This window comes from Osmerus mordax, chromosome 18 (genome assembly GCF_038355195.1).
Source record: "Osmerus mordax isolate fOsmMor3 chromosome 18, fOsmMor3.pri, whole genome shotgun sequence".
NCBI lineage: Eukaryota > Metazoa > Chordata > Actinopteri > Osmeriformes > Osmeridae > Osmerus > Osmerus mordax.
In genome coordinates, this window is record NC_090067.1 from 10,512,882 (window position 1) to 10,528,428 (window position 15,547).

Sequence of the window (15,547 nt, forward strand, 5' to 3'; positions counted from 1 at the left end):
AGAACACATCAAAGGGAACGGAGGAAACGGCGCCAACCCCGACAGCATGAACATAATGGCTTGGACTACGCATGTGCAATTATCCAAGGTACACGAGTCTGCGCTGTTCTTTGCTTTTTCTTTCTTTGCTAACCCTAACGTTTGCGGCGTTTTATGGTTCTAGGACCAAGACTCGGCAGATAAAAATAGATATCCCAAATATGCAGATTTCAGTTCAACTTCATGACTACTTGTATTATCAAAAGTTGGCTTTCTATTGGTCTGATCTGTGGAGAATTATAGTAATGAAACATAACTGGCCTTAAAATTAGCCTCGCCCATGGCATGATAAACAGTTATAAAGAAAAAAAATTTGGAACACCTTTATTGGAAAGTCTTTTAGGGATATTGTAATCGAATGATCCAACGCTGCCAGTAAAGTAGACTACAATAGATTACATTCTGGCAAGATAGTGTAGGGAAATATCATTTCAAGACATACAACAAGTCTCATTTAACATCCTGTCAACGTCCAGCCTGAATGTGGCTCTGTTCTGAGTAATATGTTATTCAGTCTGTAGACATGATATGTTGTATGTTTTGTTATCTTAACTCTGACCACAACGACTTGACCTTAGAACTCTTCACTTGACACCACTTTGGAGGGTGAAGAGAGAAAAGGGGGCGCAAGTGGAGTCCTTCCATTAAGTCTGACGCCGACTGTTCAATTACGCAGAAGCGTTAAATGGCCCATGTGCTTAACCCCAAATATGAATTTTCATTTGACGCATCATTCTTGTAATAACTGCAAAGTACACTTCCCCCACCTAGTTTAAGGCTTCCTGTTGATAATGATTCGTAAGGACTATAGCTTAGACTTAATAATACTAATACTGGATAGTCTTATGGGAGGACAATTTAAACCCAGTGTGAGATGTTGAAGTGATGGTGCAGAATGGCACGATGCTGCATGACCACACATCATTTCAGCAGCTTGTCTCTCTGCATGTCACTTTACCTTTCCCAAATCATAAATAGCCTACGATCTGATGGCTATATTCTCGAAACAGACATATGGCCGTTGGTCTTTATGCCTCTATCTCAAAGCTGCTTGCTTTCTATTAGCCGTCCAGCCCGGCATCTCGTCGCTGTGATTGCTGGTTCTGTTTATACACAACCAATCGATGCGTGGCGTCATCAGGGGTACCGTTATGACGACCGCCCTATTAAGAATGACAGCTCGAGAAAGAGAGGGCAAACGGTGATCCCTCCCAGAGCTCGTGCCGCACTCCGAAGCGCTCGTCTCTCAGGGTCAGAACGCACTACGTCCCTTCTTTCCAATCCCCTCTCACTTCCTCTCCTCTCTCACCACGCAACTCTTCGTAGCCACTGTGTCACAGAGATCATACTACTTGCTAAATTATTTGGCGCTTGCTTGGTTCCGTGCGTGTTCTTTCTGTCGGTAATGGAAAACAGAAAGGATATTCTTTCTGAGGGAGGTCAGCTTGGCACCGCGGTTGGCAAAACGGGCTCTAATTTGTCGGAAGCAATAGGAAGCCCCGTGCGAGAACCACGGGGAAAAATAGTCCACAGAAACTGCACCAGTCCTGGAGCCTCGCCGTGCTCAAGAAACAGAGCGGACGAGGAGGTGGATAGCACACGGAGAAGCTTGTGCGCCGACGTAAGGCCGGTTATCATGTCATCCTCTACCGAGAGACCTCGACACGATCACAATAACAAAGACGGGAGCAGCACAGATACAGAGTCAGACTTCTATGAGGAAATTGATGTCAGCTGCACACCAGAAAGCATGGACTACCCTAACGGAAAAGGTAAATCCCACGACACCCCAATTTTGTTTGTTACAAGCATGCATTGATAATATTTTGACAGTTAACTAATTTCATAGACTTAACTGACTGTTACTGTCACTCTAATGTATCTACCATTTGCCTTACATGTGCGGCATCTTTTGGATTCGGTTAATCATCTTACAAAACGTAGCCCAGTAGAGAACAAAAGCTGATTAAAATTACTTCCTGAAAATAAGGCAGTAACTCAATTGTATAGTTAATTGCAAAATATTAACATTCGTGTTGCTTATACGCTGATTTCAAGGCTCTTAGCCAAGGCTATTTGCATGCGCATGCGAGGGTGACAACCACACGTTTAAAAGGATCTTAAATAGTTAGCCTGGTTCCATTATAAATAACAGAATCTACTAAATGACCAAACCTTAAAAATAAATGACAAAAGTGTCAAAGGAAATAAATACATTCCCATTCTTTTGGTTACGGAAGTTTCATAGGATTTAACCCGGCGAGAACACTGGATGTAGTCGTAAAAAAATCGAAAAATCACACTCTAACATTGTTGTCAATTCAATTTTGGCCTAAAATGTCAAGGCTAAGCCAATGTTGAACGAACGACCATAGGCTTCTCTGCATTTATGAACATTTTAGGCCTTTTTTACTAAGGCTGTCACATTCTCTGTAACAAGGATTAATCATTGCATGTAGGCTGCTGTTATCTTGACGGAATAGTCTTTGTTTTGTATTGTTTGCAATTATTTGACTATGGGATTGAACATTTCTTCCAGACAATGTCCTATCGAAAAGGGAATGAGGGATATAAAAATCTAATGTCGACTTAGCATGTAGGATATTATACTATTGTTTCAAATAATGTGTCCACTATAACTGAATCGACAATTGTTTAAACAAACGATTTCAGGTCGAAATGGTGAGTCGCCAAGCCATCCAAGTGAGAGCATGGATTCTGGTAAAATCAACTCGAGCCAGGGCTCACTGTCATACGGGGCTGACCAGATGCGACGGTACCGGACAGCATTCACGCGGGAGCAGATTGGGCGCCTGGAAAAGGAATTCTACCGGGAGAATTATGTCTCCAGACCGAGAAGATGTGAACTGGCTGCTGCCTTAAATCTGCCAGAGACAACTATCAAGGTAGGCCCGTGTTCTTTCTAGTCTAGTTATTTGATACCACTCATAACAACAAAAAGGGAATTATTTAGCAAGTAAAATGTAGGCCTTCAGATGATAAATTGCCTGGGGTGTGCAATGAATTTTTCTTCAACTACTCATAGGTAAAATGACATGTTATATATCTTATACATGTTGCAGTATTAATAATATTGGAGAACATATGTAAGCTTATTATTCCCACTGCAGGATTTTGAACCACGCCTAAAAGTGGCAAGGTGTTTTGATTGTATAGTCCTATAAATCTATGCAGTTTAAGTCAGATTATGGTTAATAATTTACCCTGTCTGTCTGTGTGTTCTGGAGGTGTGGTTCCAGAACCGGCGGATGAAGGACAAGAGGCAGCGCCTGGCCATGACGTGGCCTCACCCTGCCGACCCCGCCTTCTACACCTACATGATGAGCCATGCAGCCGCCACGGGGAACCTGCCATACCCGTTCCCATCCCACCTGCCGTTACCATACTACTCTCACCTGGGGGTTGGGGCAGGCTCTGCCCCCTCCGCCACTCCATTTTCCAACCCACTGAGATCCCTCGACAGTTTCCGGATGTTGTCGCACCCCTATCAGAGGCCGGAGCTTTTGTGCGCTTTCAGACACCCTTCCCTGTACCCTAGTCCGACCCACGGCCTCGGTCCCGGGGGAAGCCCTTGCTCTTGTCTGGCCTGTCACTCCAGTCAATCAAATGGTCTTCCTCAGAGGCCTTCCGGATCGGACTTCGCGTGTTCACCGACTAGCAGGACTGACGCATTTCTGACGTTCACGCCGTCAGTACTGAGCAAGTCCTCTCCGGTGATATTGGACCAGAGAGAGGAGGTACCTCAGACTAGATAAAACGAAGAAAGCACGGTCACGCCCGTGCGGGGACTGGCTCAAACATGCGTAAAAGAGTACCATAAGCTTTTATCATGAGCTTTCTATCAACGAAAAAAAGCATAAACAGGAACCTTAACAGCATGAAAAACACGTTCATGTGGAGCAGTCAACATGACAGGTCTTGTGGCGCGCACCCGTACACCTGTTTTCACGCAAAGGACTAATGATTAACTCGTGGGCACGAAAAAAGAAACAGTTTTTAAGCTACATTGCAGCATAAAGTAAAATGTTCACATTATAATCCACCACTGAAAACACTTGCTAAATCTGTTTCAAAATCAGACAGTAAAATACGATGTGGGCGAACAAAAACCAGATATGATTTATTGAAGATTAATTTGGTGCAGCACTGGGTGGAGAGGGAATTACAGAAAAACGTTTAAATCTCTCTGATGGATGGTCTTAACGCTTTATCATTATTTGTAGTTTCTTCACATGTCCAAATTGACCTACATGTATTGTTAGTTATACTAGAATGATGCTTTCCATCTCTCTTTTTAACAAGGGAATTTGTTAACAGACTGCACCGTCTCATTATACCCCTCGCTCTCCAGCAGCCCCTGACGGGCCGGGCCGAATTGTGCAGATGCTGGTAAAATTAGTAAGTGATGTATATGTACGTATACGGATAAATTTCGAGTGTTGAATTAATGATAATACCGTCAGGCACTCGTCGGCCGGGAGGGATCGTTGCTGCCAAACGGTAACAAGGCGCCAGGGGAACGGATTAGCTCACACAGCTTGACGGGGAAGAGGAGCGACGGAATCCAGAGAGGACGGGGAGAGGGGGATAGAGGGAGAAAGGGAGGAAGAGGTGAGCCGTTGGACAACCGCACAAGGCAATTTGAGCGCGTCTGAAGTGTCAATCTCTCCCAAGCCCTCGGCTAAACATTTACCTCCTCTCTCCAGTCAAAGTCGTATTATTTTGTAGTTTGTCCAATATCAATACAACCAAATGTTCAAGCTTGATTCTGATAATGGGCCTATACCAGGCTGTTACACTAATATATTTTTGGGGAAACGTTTATTTTGTCAATTCCTTGCTTAGCACTGCTTAGTTGAATGAAAATGATCCTGTCAAATTTGGGGCGAGGAGGGGGGGAGGGGGGATGGTGGACTACTAGAAAAAGATCAAGACAGCAGATTCACACAAATGTTTTCTTTTGCGTATTTTGTTGAATGTGTTGTTGGATTATTCTGGACGTGAATTTTGCAATAAACAGTCTTTTAAAATAAATAATTTTGAATGTTTTCTTCATACTCATTCAGAGGACACCATAAAACAAAATAGACATCCAAAGGCCTAACAGAACAGGTTAGAGTAGACTCTGATAGCACACATAATTAGGGTCAAATTATAAAATAACCTGGCCGCATTTTACATTCGACCAATACAAATTGAGAGTGATTTCTAGTAGGCCTATAAGCAAATTGTCTTTGTAATAGGGCCTAACAACTTCACGATTCTTGCTAATTAGTCGTTGTCAAAACAACAGTTTCTCTTGGTCTTGCTCTGATGGGAGCGCGAGATTGACCGTGACAGTTAAATAGTCCCGATTCCCAGGGCTCCTTTAATGGCAGTCATATTTTGTTTCAGATTGGCTAATAGACATGCCAGAATCAGTTGCTGCGGAAAGATATTGGAATGCAAAAAGATCGATGATAAACCGGCTCTACCAATCAGCACAATCTTAATTGGCTGCATTTGGCGCGTAGCCTCATTGAGGTGCACGCTTTCAGTAAATTTGGATTCTCTAGGTGTAATGGGGCACTTTGGCTAGGCCGTACAGGTTCGAAGAACTTTCATAGCTGTTATCATCACAACCAGGGTGGATTATGGGTTATTTCTGCTAATGCAAGTGTGAGACATATAGGCTATAGGCCCACGTTCGTTTAGTATAACGAACCTCCTTGTGAATGCTTTCTCATAAGGCATTTTAACCTTATTCAGATTTGTAGGCAATAAACTTCACAGTCTGCCACAAATTGTATTAGCCTGCATTTTTCTTGAATATCTCTTAAGCTTCATATGTCACCTAACGAATTATTTATTATATATTTGGCTAAATGTCTTTTTTAATGTGTAATTATATTTGCAAACGACATTATCCTACTTTCTCATCTAGCTATTGATTTTCTTCTTTCAGAAATACCCTTTTCTTATAACCTATAACCACATGGCTATATGATTAAAATGATCTAATTATAAGTGTTGCCTAATCGTTGATGGCAAGCTCTTCTTTCGCTGATGGCCTACCCGGTTTGTCACCAGGTAAAAGGTTCATTCTAATCAGACGGCCTCCGCGAGCCCCCTCCCGTGGAGCTCTCCTCCCTACGCGCCTGTGATTGATCGCCTTATTAACTGGAGTTCTTGTAAGTGTGACCGAGCTGATTAAAATGCATATGTTTGGAATAATGCACCGTTTAAGCCGCCCGGGTCGGGGCGAAACCACAAGACAGATTTATCTAAGCTATCAGGCAATCTTAGTCTGATATGGATGCAGGACGCCAAAGAAAATTGGGTTTGGCTAGCCCATAATAAAACAGTAACATAAAATAAAGATGTAAACGCAAAAGGCCTCCATATGTAAATGCAAAGGCAACCTAAACGTTTCCTATTGGGCGTGGTGCGTTATTAACATGCTTGGACCTGATTTTGATTAGCTACACAACAGCAGTAGTGGGCCTTACCATACGATGGTTTTTGTAAACGTGCGTCACATAATGCCAGAATGACATAAAATGAGGAATATTGCAGCCACTTTTTACCCTACGACGCATGTGGATCCTCAGTTTGACTCTGAATCCTCAACGGCCTAATCCAACATCAACACGCCATTTAATCGCTGGAAGACAGTGTATGAGCGTGCTATAAGATATGATTGGCTTCTATATTGCGCACATAACAGCAATTACATTGGTTTTATAAGATCTTATTAGCGAGAATTGGCTCATGGCTCCCCAGCTTACAGACTAACACAAAGCGTTTTCATAGGGGCGGTGCAGTGCAGCTGTCCGCGAAAGAAGAAAAAAACACTCATAGGATGCGCGGCTGCTGGTGCTGCTGTTTAAATTGTATTACATTCTAATTTACAGGCCCTTGTCATAGCGCTGGGCTGGCAGAGAGGCGTGGACGGACCAATCACGGAGTAATGATGATGAATGGGGAATTAATGCACATACAAGCAAGACAATTTAAGCCTTCATCTGTTTAAATAGGCTTCCAATATCATTTGGAAACGGAGGTCACGTTAAATCAATCGGGCGACGCGTGAAAGTCGTTTTCGGTGGCGTCTTTATCAACATTATTTACGGTGCACGGGAGACGCCTTCGCACCGACATGCACGAAAGAGGGGCCCGGCTGCTACGTGATTGTGACAACCGCCACATAAAGGGGGGCTGGCGTTTATCCTCTTCGATTCTCCCCAGTTAGCTTGCAATTCAAGTGGAAAGAAATCCAGTGTAGAGGTCTCTTCACGTGTAGCAAAAAGAACAGTGCACCCAATTCTTGCCTTCTCATCGTGGATGAAGCCTTACCAAAACAGTCTATGACCTTTAAGTATACATACCCATGAGCCTATGCCATCCATAACCATAAGGCAACATACAATTGGGCTATACAGAAGGAAAGAACAATCTGGCAAGTAATTAAGTTGTCTGTTTGGATGCAATAGCAATGTGTACGTCCTTATATCTGGCAGATTTGATCAAATAAAACCATGCTTAGCTACCATATACTTCCCCATAAGTCTGTGGCATGACATTGTGGATTTCAAGATACAGTTTGTTGTTGTTGTTGTTGATGTTTTTGTCATTTTCACATTTATTTAAAGACAGTTGGAGAGGAGAGAGGAGAGAGAGAGAGAGAGAGAGAGAGAGGGGGGGGGGGGGGGGGGGACATGCAGGAAATGGCCCTGGCCGGAATAGAATCCAGGCCTGTGTGTTAAGGCTTTAGCCTTAGTGGTACGCACTCTTACCAGGGGCACCCCATTTTCAGGATTTCAATTAATGTTTAATTAACTGTGGCATCTTTAACTGGGCCATACTTGTATTATTACACCTCAGGCAAAGCAGAAGTTGTCCACAAGTTTGGGCTGTACATAAGCATGTCTTCATGCCAAATATTGTAAAGTTCAGCTGTCAAGACAATTGGAAAGTTCTGTGTGGCTTATTAGTAGACAGGTAACTGTGTTCAGTGTTTGTCTTTGTTTATACTGCGTTTGCATACTTGTCTGTCTGATCGTCTTGTGTGTCCGATTGTCATCCTGCTGGCTGTACTTCAGTCTCTGCCCTGGGGAATAATAGATGTTTGCTTTCCCATACCCCATTTCCTTTCACATTACACTCCAGTAGAAGTCTATATGGTACCTTCACTGTAAGTGATAATGCTCATCTGGCCCATAGTCTATGAACTGGCCCTGCCTACTAAGCTTTAGAAATCAGATGACTGTCGATGACAGGAACTTTTCTACTCCTGAATGTGTGTTAGGGAGCACAGTTGTAATGTTATGTGTGTGTGTGTATGTGTGTGTGTGTGTGGACAGTTGTAGGCAGTTAATAGACTCCAAGTCAGAGTCAGAGATATCTGATGGTCACCTTATGCTCAAGGAAGGTTAAGTCTCTGTACCAAGATGTCCCAACTCTCCTGTTCAAAATCTTGCAGATCATGTGACAAGCTTTTGTCTGGAGGTTTAGCTTCTTTCATCATCAGATCTGTTGTTTTGTGGCGCCCAGCCGGTGGAAGAAACCCAGATCATCCGATATTGTTTAAAATGATTTAATAAGCACTTTGTTTTATGAGAGAGTGTTATTGTTTTACGAGCATCCAAGCAGCCAGTGGCTTTGCAGGCCAGTCCAGCTCTCTCCACACCTCATTTTATTTTACGGCACGCTGGCTGCTTTACTGCTCGGCAACGGCAGCAGTCGCTGATGGCGACAGGGAAAGTTTTGCCCTCCTTTCCCAGCGAATCATCAAACAGAATCCACAACAGAAGGAGAACATAAACAGAATCCTATTCCCACAGCCTGATTGTGCTGAGACACACAACAGAACATGTGTGTTGCCACCATTTCTGTTAAAATGGACATTTGAGACACAATCAACACATTTTCTTGACACTTGCTTAACACAGATACATATTGATAATTTTATTTTTATTTTTTTATTTTTGTATTAATTTGAATATTAGCAGTAAATATATTTAATTCCCAAATACACATGACACACATACATGTCACGGTGAGTGTGCCTACAATGTTGCGTTAATGTGTGGTGTGTGTGTGTGTGGTTGTGTGTGCAATGCTGCGTTGCTGTCTGTGTTAGCGTGCGTGTGTGTATTCGTGATGGAGCACCCCAGTGCCGTGGTGATGCATCCTCATTATTTGCCAGTCCCATGACCGTCACACTCGGACGCTGCCCCCCCCCTGCACCCCTCCATTGGGACAGGGGTGTCCGGGCTTCCCCTCATTTCCATCCCCTCATTTCCATCCCCTCAGCCTCCCCCCACCTCCCTCCACCCCCCTCGGTTGTTGCAAATTGCTGAGTCGTCCCGACCACTCACTCTGAACGCTGCTGCCCAATAGCTGTGGTTTTTGTGATATCAACGATAACATAATTGAACATCCTGGTGAGAAGTGCTTCAGGAAGGACTTCGGGCCCTTCAATTCTGACTTTGGATCCGTTTGTTCCCTCCCAGTGGTTAGGGTCAGGCTAGTTAATCGGATCCCAGATAGAGCTTTGAGGATGGCTGAAGTGGGGTTGTACACAATGTGTCAGCAAGTGTCTGGTATGGTTGCGTGCCTGGGTCTTTGTGAGCTTGTGTCTCGTGTGTGTGGACATGTGTGTTGAACAGGGTTAAGTGAGAGAGGTTAGGTTAACTTGAGGTAAAAGAGACGGGGGGAGATAGTAGCGACAGATAGGAACGGTGCCAGTGAGGGGCTAAGAGCCTGTGCTTAGTGTTTTTAATGGATGCTTTGAAAGAACAGTCACTCTCTTTGCCTTTGAGCAGACCTCCCAAACCTATAAACTGATGGTGAGGGAGGGGGAGGGGTGGGAGACAGCACAGTATTGAGACCTGTGCGTGTGTCTGTGTGTGTGTGTTGTTATGACACGTCGCTATGATGTCTTGATGTGTTTGCAGGTAACACATTTCCAGGCAAGACAACTGAATGTTTTGCATGTTAAGAGACACCAAGAATGACACAACTGATGACACAAGGAATGAGAGGGATAAATAGCTGGTTGGTTGGCTTTGGAGGACAGACATTGTGACGCTGACAAACATACCTGTGGCGTCTCCCATCTCGTGACTAACAGACAGGAACTCTTAACCGAGGATAGGGGGGCCGACTGAAAGTTCCTGTTTTCAAACAGAGTTGGGGGGGTGGGGGGGAGGGAGAGAGAGAGAGAGAGAGCGAGAGAGAGTGAGAGAGTGGGGGGGAGAGAAAGAGAGGAGTGGGGGGGGAGAGAGAGAGGTGGGGAGAGACTGGGAGAGAGAGAGAGTGGGGGGAGAGGGAGTGTGGGGAGAGAGAGAGAGGTTTTATGGTGATGCTCTGTTTGTGATTCCTGTCTCCTGGATGAAAACACAGCCTCTCCAAATCCTCATGGGTTAATGGAACTTTTATAGGTTTTTCCTGCAATCATGTGACCTCTGGTGTTGCCACCCCCCCCCCCCCCCCCCCCTCTCTCTCTCTCTCTCAGGGTAGATCTGAGGTGTGCCGCTCTGTGTTTGTTTACGCACCATGTTCCCTCCTCCAGTTTATCACCCGGTCTAGAGAGAGGTTAAAGAAAGCGATGAGTCACTGGTAGACGATTTGTTTATGTCGGGTTTCAACAGTCAGTGTGGTCAGTTTAGAGCATGGTGAAAGTTAGATAGTTAGGAGCCAGTGGTCAGCCTCTATGGCCAAGAAGTGAAGCATAAGAACCAGCAAAGCTTGTTTCTCCCCCCTCCCCCCTATCCCACCATTCTCCATTCTCCTCCCTACTTCCACACTCAGCACTGTCTTCTGCTTCGTGACTCACTCGAGTTGGGGGACGGGGCATTCTGAGAGGGATGAGAGTATGGAGGGGAGTAAGATAGTCGGTAGGTGTGAATTGATGGAGCGTGTCATGAGTAGGTGGGGGCCGAGCACGCTCGCCATCATAAAACACAGGGTGGGGGGACAAGAGGAGCAAGAAACGCAACATCTAGCGTCTTGCCATGACTCATACTGACTGTCTGTAATGAGTTTTATTCACTTCCATCATCTGAGTGTCGATGGCGATCATGGGCGTGACGAGCAGCGTGATTGACGGAGAGACAAGTATGTAAGTCGGTGGTGGGGGGGGGGGGGGGCAGGGGCAGGGAGGGGGCGGTAAGAGACACACATATTCCGGTCTCGATTGACCGTAGTATGTAGTGAAGGTTACCGTTTTATGCACATCCGCAAGGTGACCAGAAGTCTTGTTGATGCAAAGAAATTCGAAAAGTTCCTTCGAAATGTGATTTTTCTTGTGTTTGTAAATTAAACTGATAAGGAACGCGACCTGCACAGACATGCACACAGAATCGTCTTCTTTCCTTTTCTCCACCTAAACACCGAAGCAGTTTTCTCCTCCTTACCTCCTCTCTCCATTCCCTCTTTTTACAGATTCATAAACAAGGGACACGATAATAATCCCCCCCCCCCGAAAAAAAGATCAATATCTTCCCTCCTACTCATCCTTTATCTGACTCTTCCCACTTTCTCTCTCTTTCTATCACTTCTTCCTCCTCTCCCCACATCTCGTCCGGACCTCCTCACACTCAAACCCCAAAGACAGGCAGTTTGAAGATAATAATCAATATTGATCCAGTGATAGAGTAAGAGAGACAGAGAGAGAGAGAGAGAAGGAAAGAGAGAAGGAATGAGGAGGGAGGAATGCGTGTGATGGCCCCTTACTCTGTCTGGTTGTTGACGCAATCAATGGCTGCTGGAGGCGGTGGGGGGATGACCAGACTCTTCAGCAGCGTTACAGCCACTGACACTCCTGAAGAGATTGCACCTCAGGGGCCACAGAGACACGGCCACACACTCTACGACTCTACGACCTCCAGTTTCATTCTCAGATTTTTTGTTGCGATTGGTTTACACGTACACAATTAAGCGTGTGTGTGTGGTATTCGAAGGTGATGTTGTGGTGTATGTGGTGTCCAAAGGTGATTTTCACACACTCCGGGGTATTGATTAGAAGGTAATAAACAGGGCCGTTACACACCAAATACGTGACGCAAACACACCTTTCTTCATACATGAGATCATTAGACACACACGTACTCGCGCGCACACACAACACAAGCACTTCCTATCACAAGGAAATTGTACTGTTGAGAGGCAAAGATATAATCCCACACATGGACCGTGTGAGACAGCACAAGGGAGAGAACAATGGCGGTGGTCTGGTCTGTCTGAATGCTAAAAGCCATGGCGCTGCTGGGAATAGCCAGGAAGAGTCGTGTGTCCCTGAGCTGGGGAGGGAAAGACGCAGGCCCGATCCCTCTTGTTTAGTATTGACAGCTGCAGGCCCTTTTCTATTCTAATAAAGCCTGTCCTCTCTATATTTACCTGCTTACCACAGCCCAGTGCTCTGGGGCCACAGCGTCCTGTGTGTGTGTGTATGAGAGAAGCCATAATGGTGACTTAGCACCCAGCGACACAGGATATGGAGATTCAGCAAAGTAGATGCAGAGAGCATCCGAATTGGCTGTGTGACTATATGTGTGTGTGTGTGTTTTTGTGTACTGGTTATACTGTATGTGACAGCACATTTCTATGTGTGTAGCAGTGGATGTGGTTGCATACGTGTGTGTGTGTGTTTGCGCACGCCTGGAGAGAGAGATGAAGATTCAGCTCTGTGGATGAGAGCACAGGATTAGAGATGACAGCAGAGGCCGAGCTAAGCCATCATTCCATGTCCAGCGAGCGCTCCATTCGGCCCATGACGCAGCACCCCAGGGGAGGGGCAGTTCCGCCCCGTCAGGAGGTATTATGGCCTGATGGATTCAGCGCTCAGGTACAGAAGGAAACATCCCATGGTATTCTCTTCCACATACTGGGATGTGTATACAGACACAGGAACACTGTGGACCAAACCTTGGGTTATGGTTGCCAGCCTAGATTTATATACCGCATTTGTAATGATATCGTGCTAAATGGGTATTGCAACATTTTAAATTGGATTTTTCACGCCCGTCGTTGTTTTCCCTCCCTATTCCGTCCACTAGCAAAGCGGCTCATGCAAACTGTGGCTAACGTGGAGCCTCTAAAGTACAGTAAATAAAGTTGGGAATCACTCGCATCTCGGTTACACTTAGTCTCTCTCTTGACATCCCAGCCAATCAGATACCTGTAGATTAGTAATCTACTGCACTCTCCTTCCCCACCCTGGGACGTCCAGCCCACACACAAACACACACATACACACGGTCCTTGCCATGGGTATCTGGGCTTCAATCCCTCTTGGAGCGATGCGTCCTCTTTCCAGAATACACACACACACCCACGTCCCTCACAGTGCCACTGCTCTGCTCCCCTCCACTCGAAACCAACCAATTATGGGTGTTTATGTAGCTCTAATGTGTCTGAGATCCCAGAGAGAAACACTGCACCGTTCACCGCCTAATCAATGAGGCCTCTGCCTCCTAAACGATCTTTCCCTCTCTTTCTCTGCTCGCCCACCCCCTCCCCTTCTCCAGTGTTGTCTCTCGTTCTATCCCCTCTCTCTTTTCCTCCTCTCTCCCTCCCGCTAAATGTTCAATTAGCAAAGACAAGGATGAGGCATCGGGTCAATTGACCATGAAGAGAGCTTTAAACATGACAGTGAATGGTCCTTTAGAGCTGCTGTTCTGTTAGTGAGGATCTCATCTTACCTCCTGTTTAGCGTGCCTGAAATAAGTCGTTTTTTCTTGGTGCTCTAAATAGTTGCATTTCTATTTTGTAGATCTTCATTTAGCATCTTCCATCTCTGTGAGGCCATCTTGAAGGCCATAAGAATGCAGCCATTCTAGAAGTGGGCTCCCACATATTCCCTGATTGAGCAGGCTCCCTAACTGGATTAGGATGTGTACGTTCGCTTTGTATAAAGCATCACAGTCTCTCCACACACAACAACACCAAAGGCCCCCTGTGTCTGTTCTCGGCGTGTTGCTGCAACCAGCCACAGATCAGTAATCAGAATACCCAAGGTTGGTAGCCACCACAACCATTAGAGGTATGAAATAACATGTGATCCTGAATCTGTTGTTAGGGTTAATGTCCTCCCTGGGGTTGTGGCATAGATGGATGCTCCTTCACAGGAGCGATGCCCCTGGGTATTTACAGCCCACCCCGGTGGGTCCGGTGGGGCCACGAAGCGCCAGCCTGTTACCGGTACCGGTGATTATTTAGAGTACGAACGGCGGTCGGGTCCTCGTCGCCGTGGGAACCGCAACGAGATGGATTCTGGTGGGACTGATGATTACTCTTCCAATGAGAGTAATTAATATAATGAAGCGCTACTGAGCATGTGCAGTAGAGGGTGATAAATAGAGACCTCTGCCTGTCGTTACTCACAGGTGACACAGAGAGAGAGAGAGAGAGAGAGAATGAAAGAGAGAGAGATAGAATGAAAGAGAGACAACAGCAAAAAGAGAAGAATAGACTGCATATGAAGAGGTTGCAAAGAGAAAGGTGAGTGGGATGGGGACTGTGAGATGGAGAGGAAAAGAAAGGGTAAAAGGTGAAAAAGGTGATGGAGGGAAATAAAGAATGAGAGGGAGAGAGACAGACCAGGGGTGAGTGAGGGGGTGAGAGAGGTTGAGACAGATCCATGGAGCATAACGGAGTGAAGTCGAAGACAGGTACATATGGCCTCCTCTGATGTTTACTCATGTTGTTGAGGGGTGACCTCATATCCAGCATTAGAGACACATGCTTCATAGCAGCTTGCCATGTCTTCATACATATCATAATAAGGACGCCATAGGGATAATTAGCCGGAGTTGTGTGTTCTACTGTCACCAGTGATATGTTGTGCACCAACCTTTCTTTGTTAAAGAGCGCTGCTTTAATGAACCTAAGCGGTGTCAATGAGAGGGGGAGAATATTGTGAGTGTATGTGTGTATGAGGTGTGGTACCCTACACGAGGGCAGAATGTTACAATTGTTATGTTCCTGTGAGGTATGGGCTTGTTTAAAACATCGTTAGCACCCCTTCTTCAAGTTAGCCCACTACTGGGAGAGAGAGAGCGCGCGCAACATAGCGAGTCTATTTAGGATATACGCATCGCTGAGCGAGACATTATTCCCGCTAATAAACAGCCACTAATTTACCCTCTGTGCGCCTTTTAACTCGTCTGATATGAATCACAAGCCACTTAAACAGCCGTGTGCACCCTCGCTGTGCCTCCACTTTCTCTGCTTTAAAGAGAGTGTCATTAAACCGCGGAGAGGATCCACCAACGCTTATAATGGGAAAAGAATGAACGTCGTCGTGGCTTTTAGACAGACACAAGTAGGACTACGAAGATACTTCTAGTTAGCGGGGATTGTAGGCTTAATTGATAGGTTCAAAAAGACAAGGTTAAAGAAATCAGATGTTACAATGTCAGTGAATAGAAAATTAGTCATGTTTGCTGTGTGAGGGAGGTCAACTGAAGTACTAGACTTCTGTTTAAACAGTAGAATAGCTTGA

At 45.4% G+C, this 15,547-nt stretch overlaps 1 protein-coding gene across 2 annotated transcripts; it reads left to right on the top strand.

Annotated features, from left to right (window-relative positions):
* The first annotated feature begins 1,444 nt into the window (after positions 1–1,444).
* On the top strand, positions 1,445–3,815 carry evx1 (even-skipped homeobox 1). 2 transcript variants are annotated; one of them, XM_067256369.1, is made up of 3 exons: positions 1,445–1,811; positions 2,713–2,945; positions 3,288–3,815. In XM_067256369.1, exons 1-3 carry the CDS (start codon positions 1,445–1,447, stop codon positions 3,813–3,815), a joined length of 1,128 nt encoding a protein of 375 aa, XP_067112470.1. The 2 variants fall into 2 exon arrangements, with proteins under 2 accessions (XP_067112470.1, XP_067112471.1); XM_067256370.1 differs by having other exon boundaries at positions 1,445–1,809; positions 2,798–2,945.
* Positions 3,816–15,547: the final 11,732 nt, after the last annotated feature.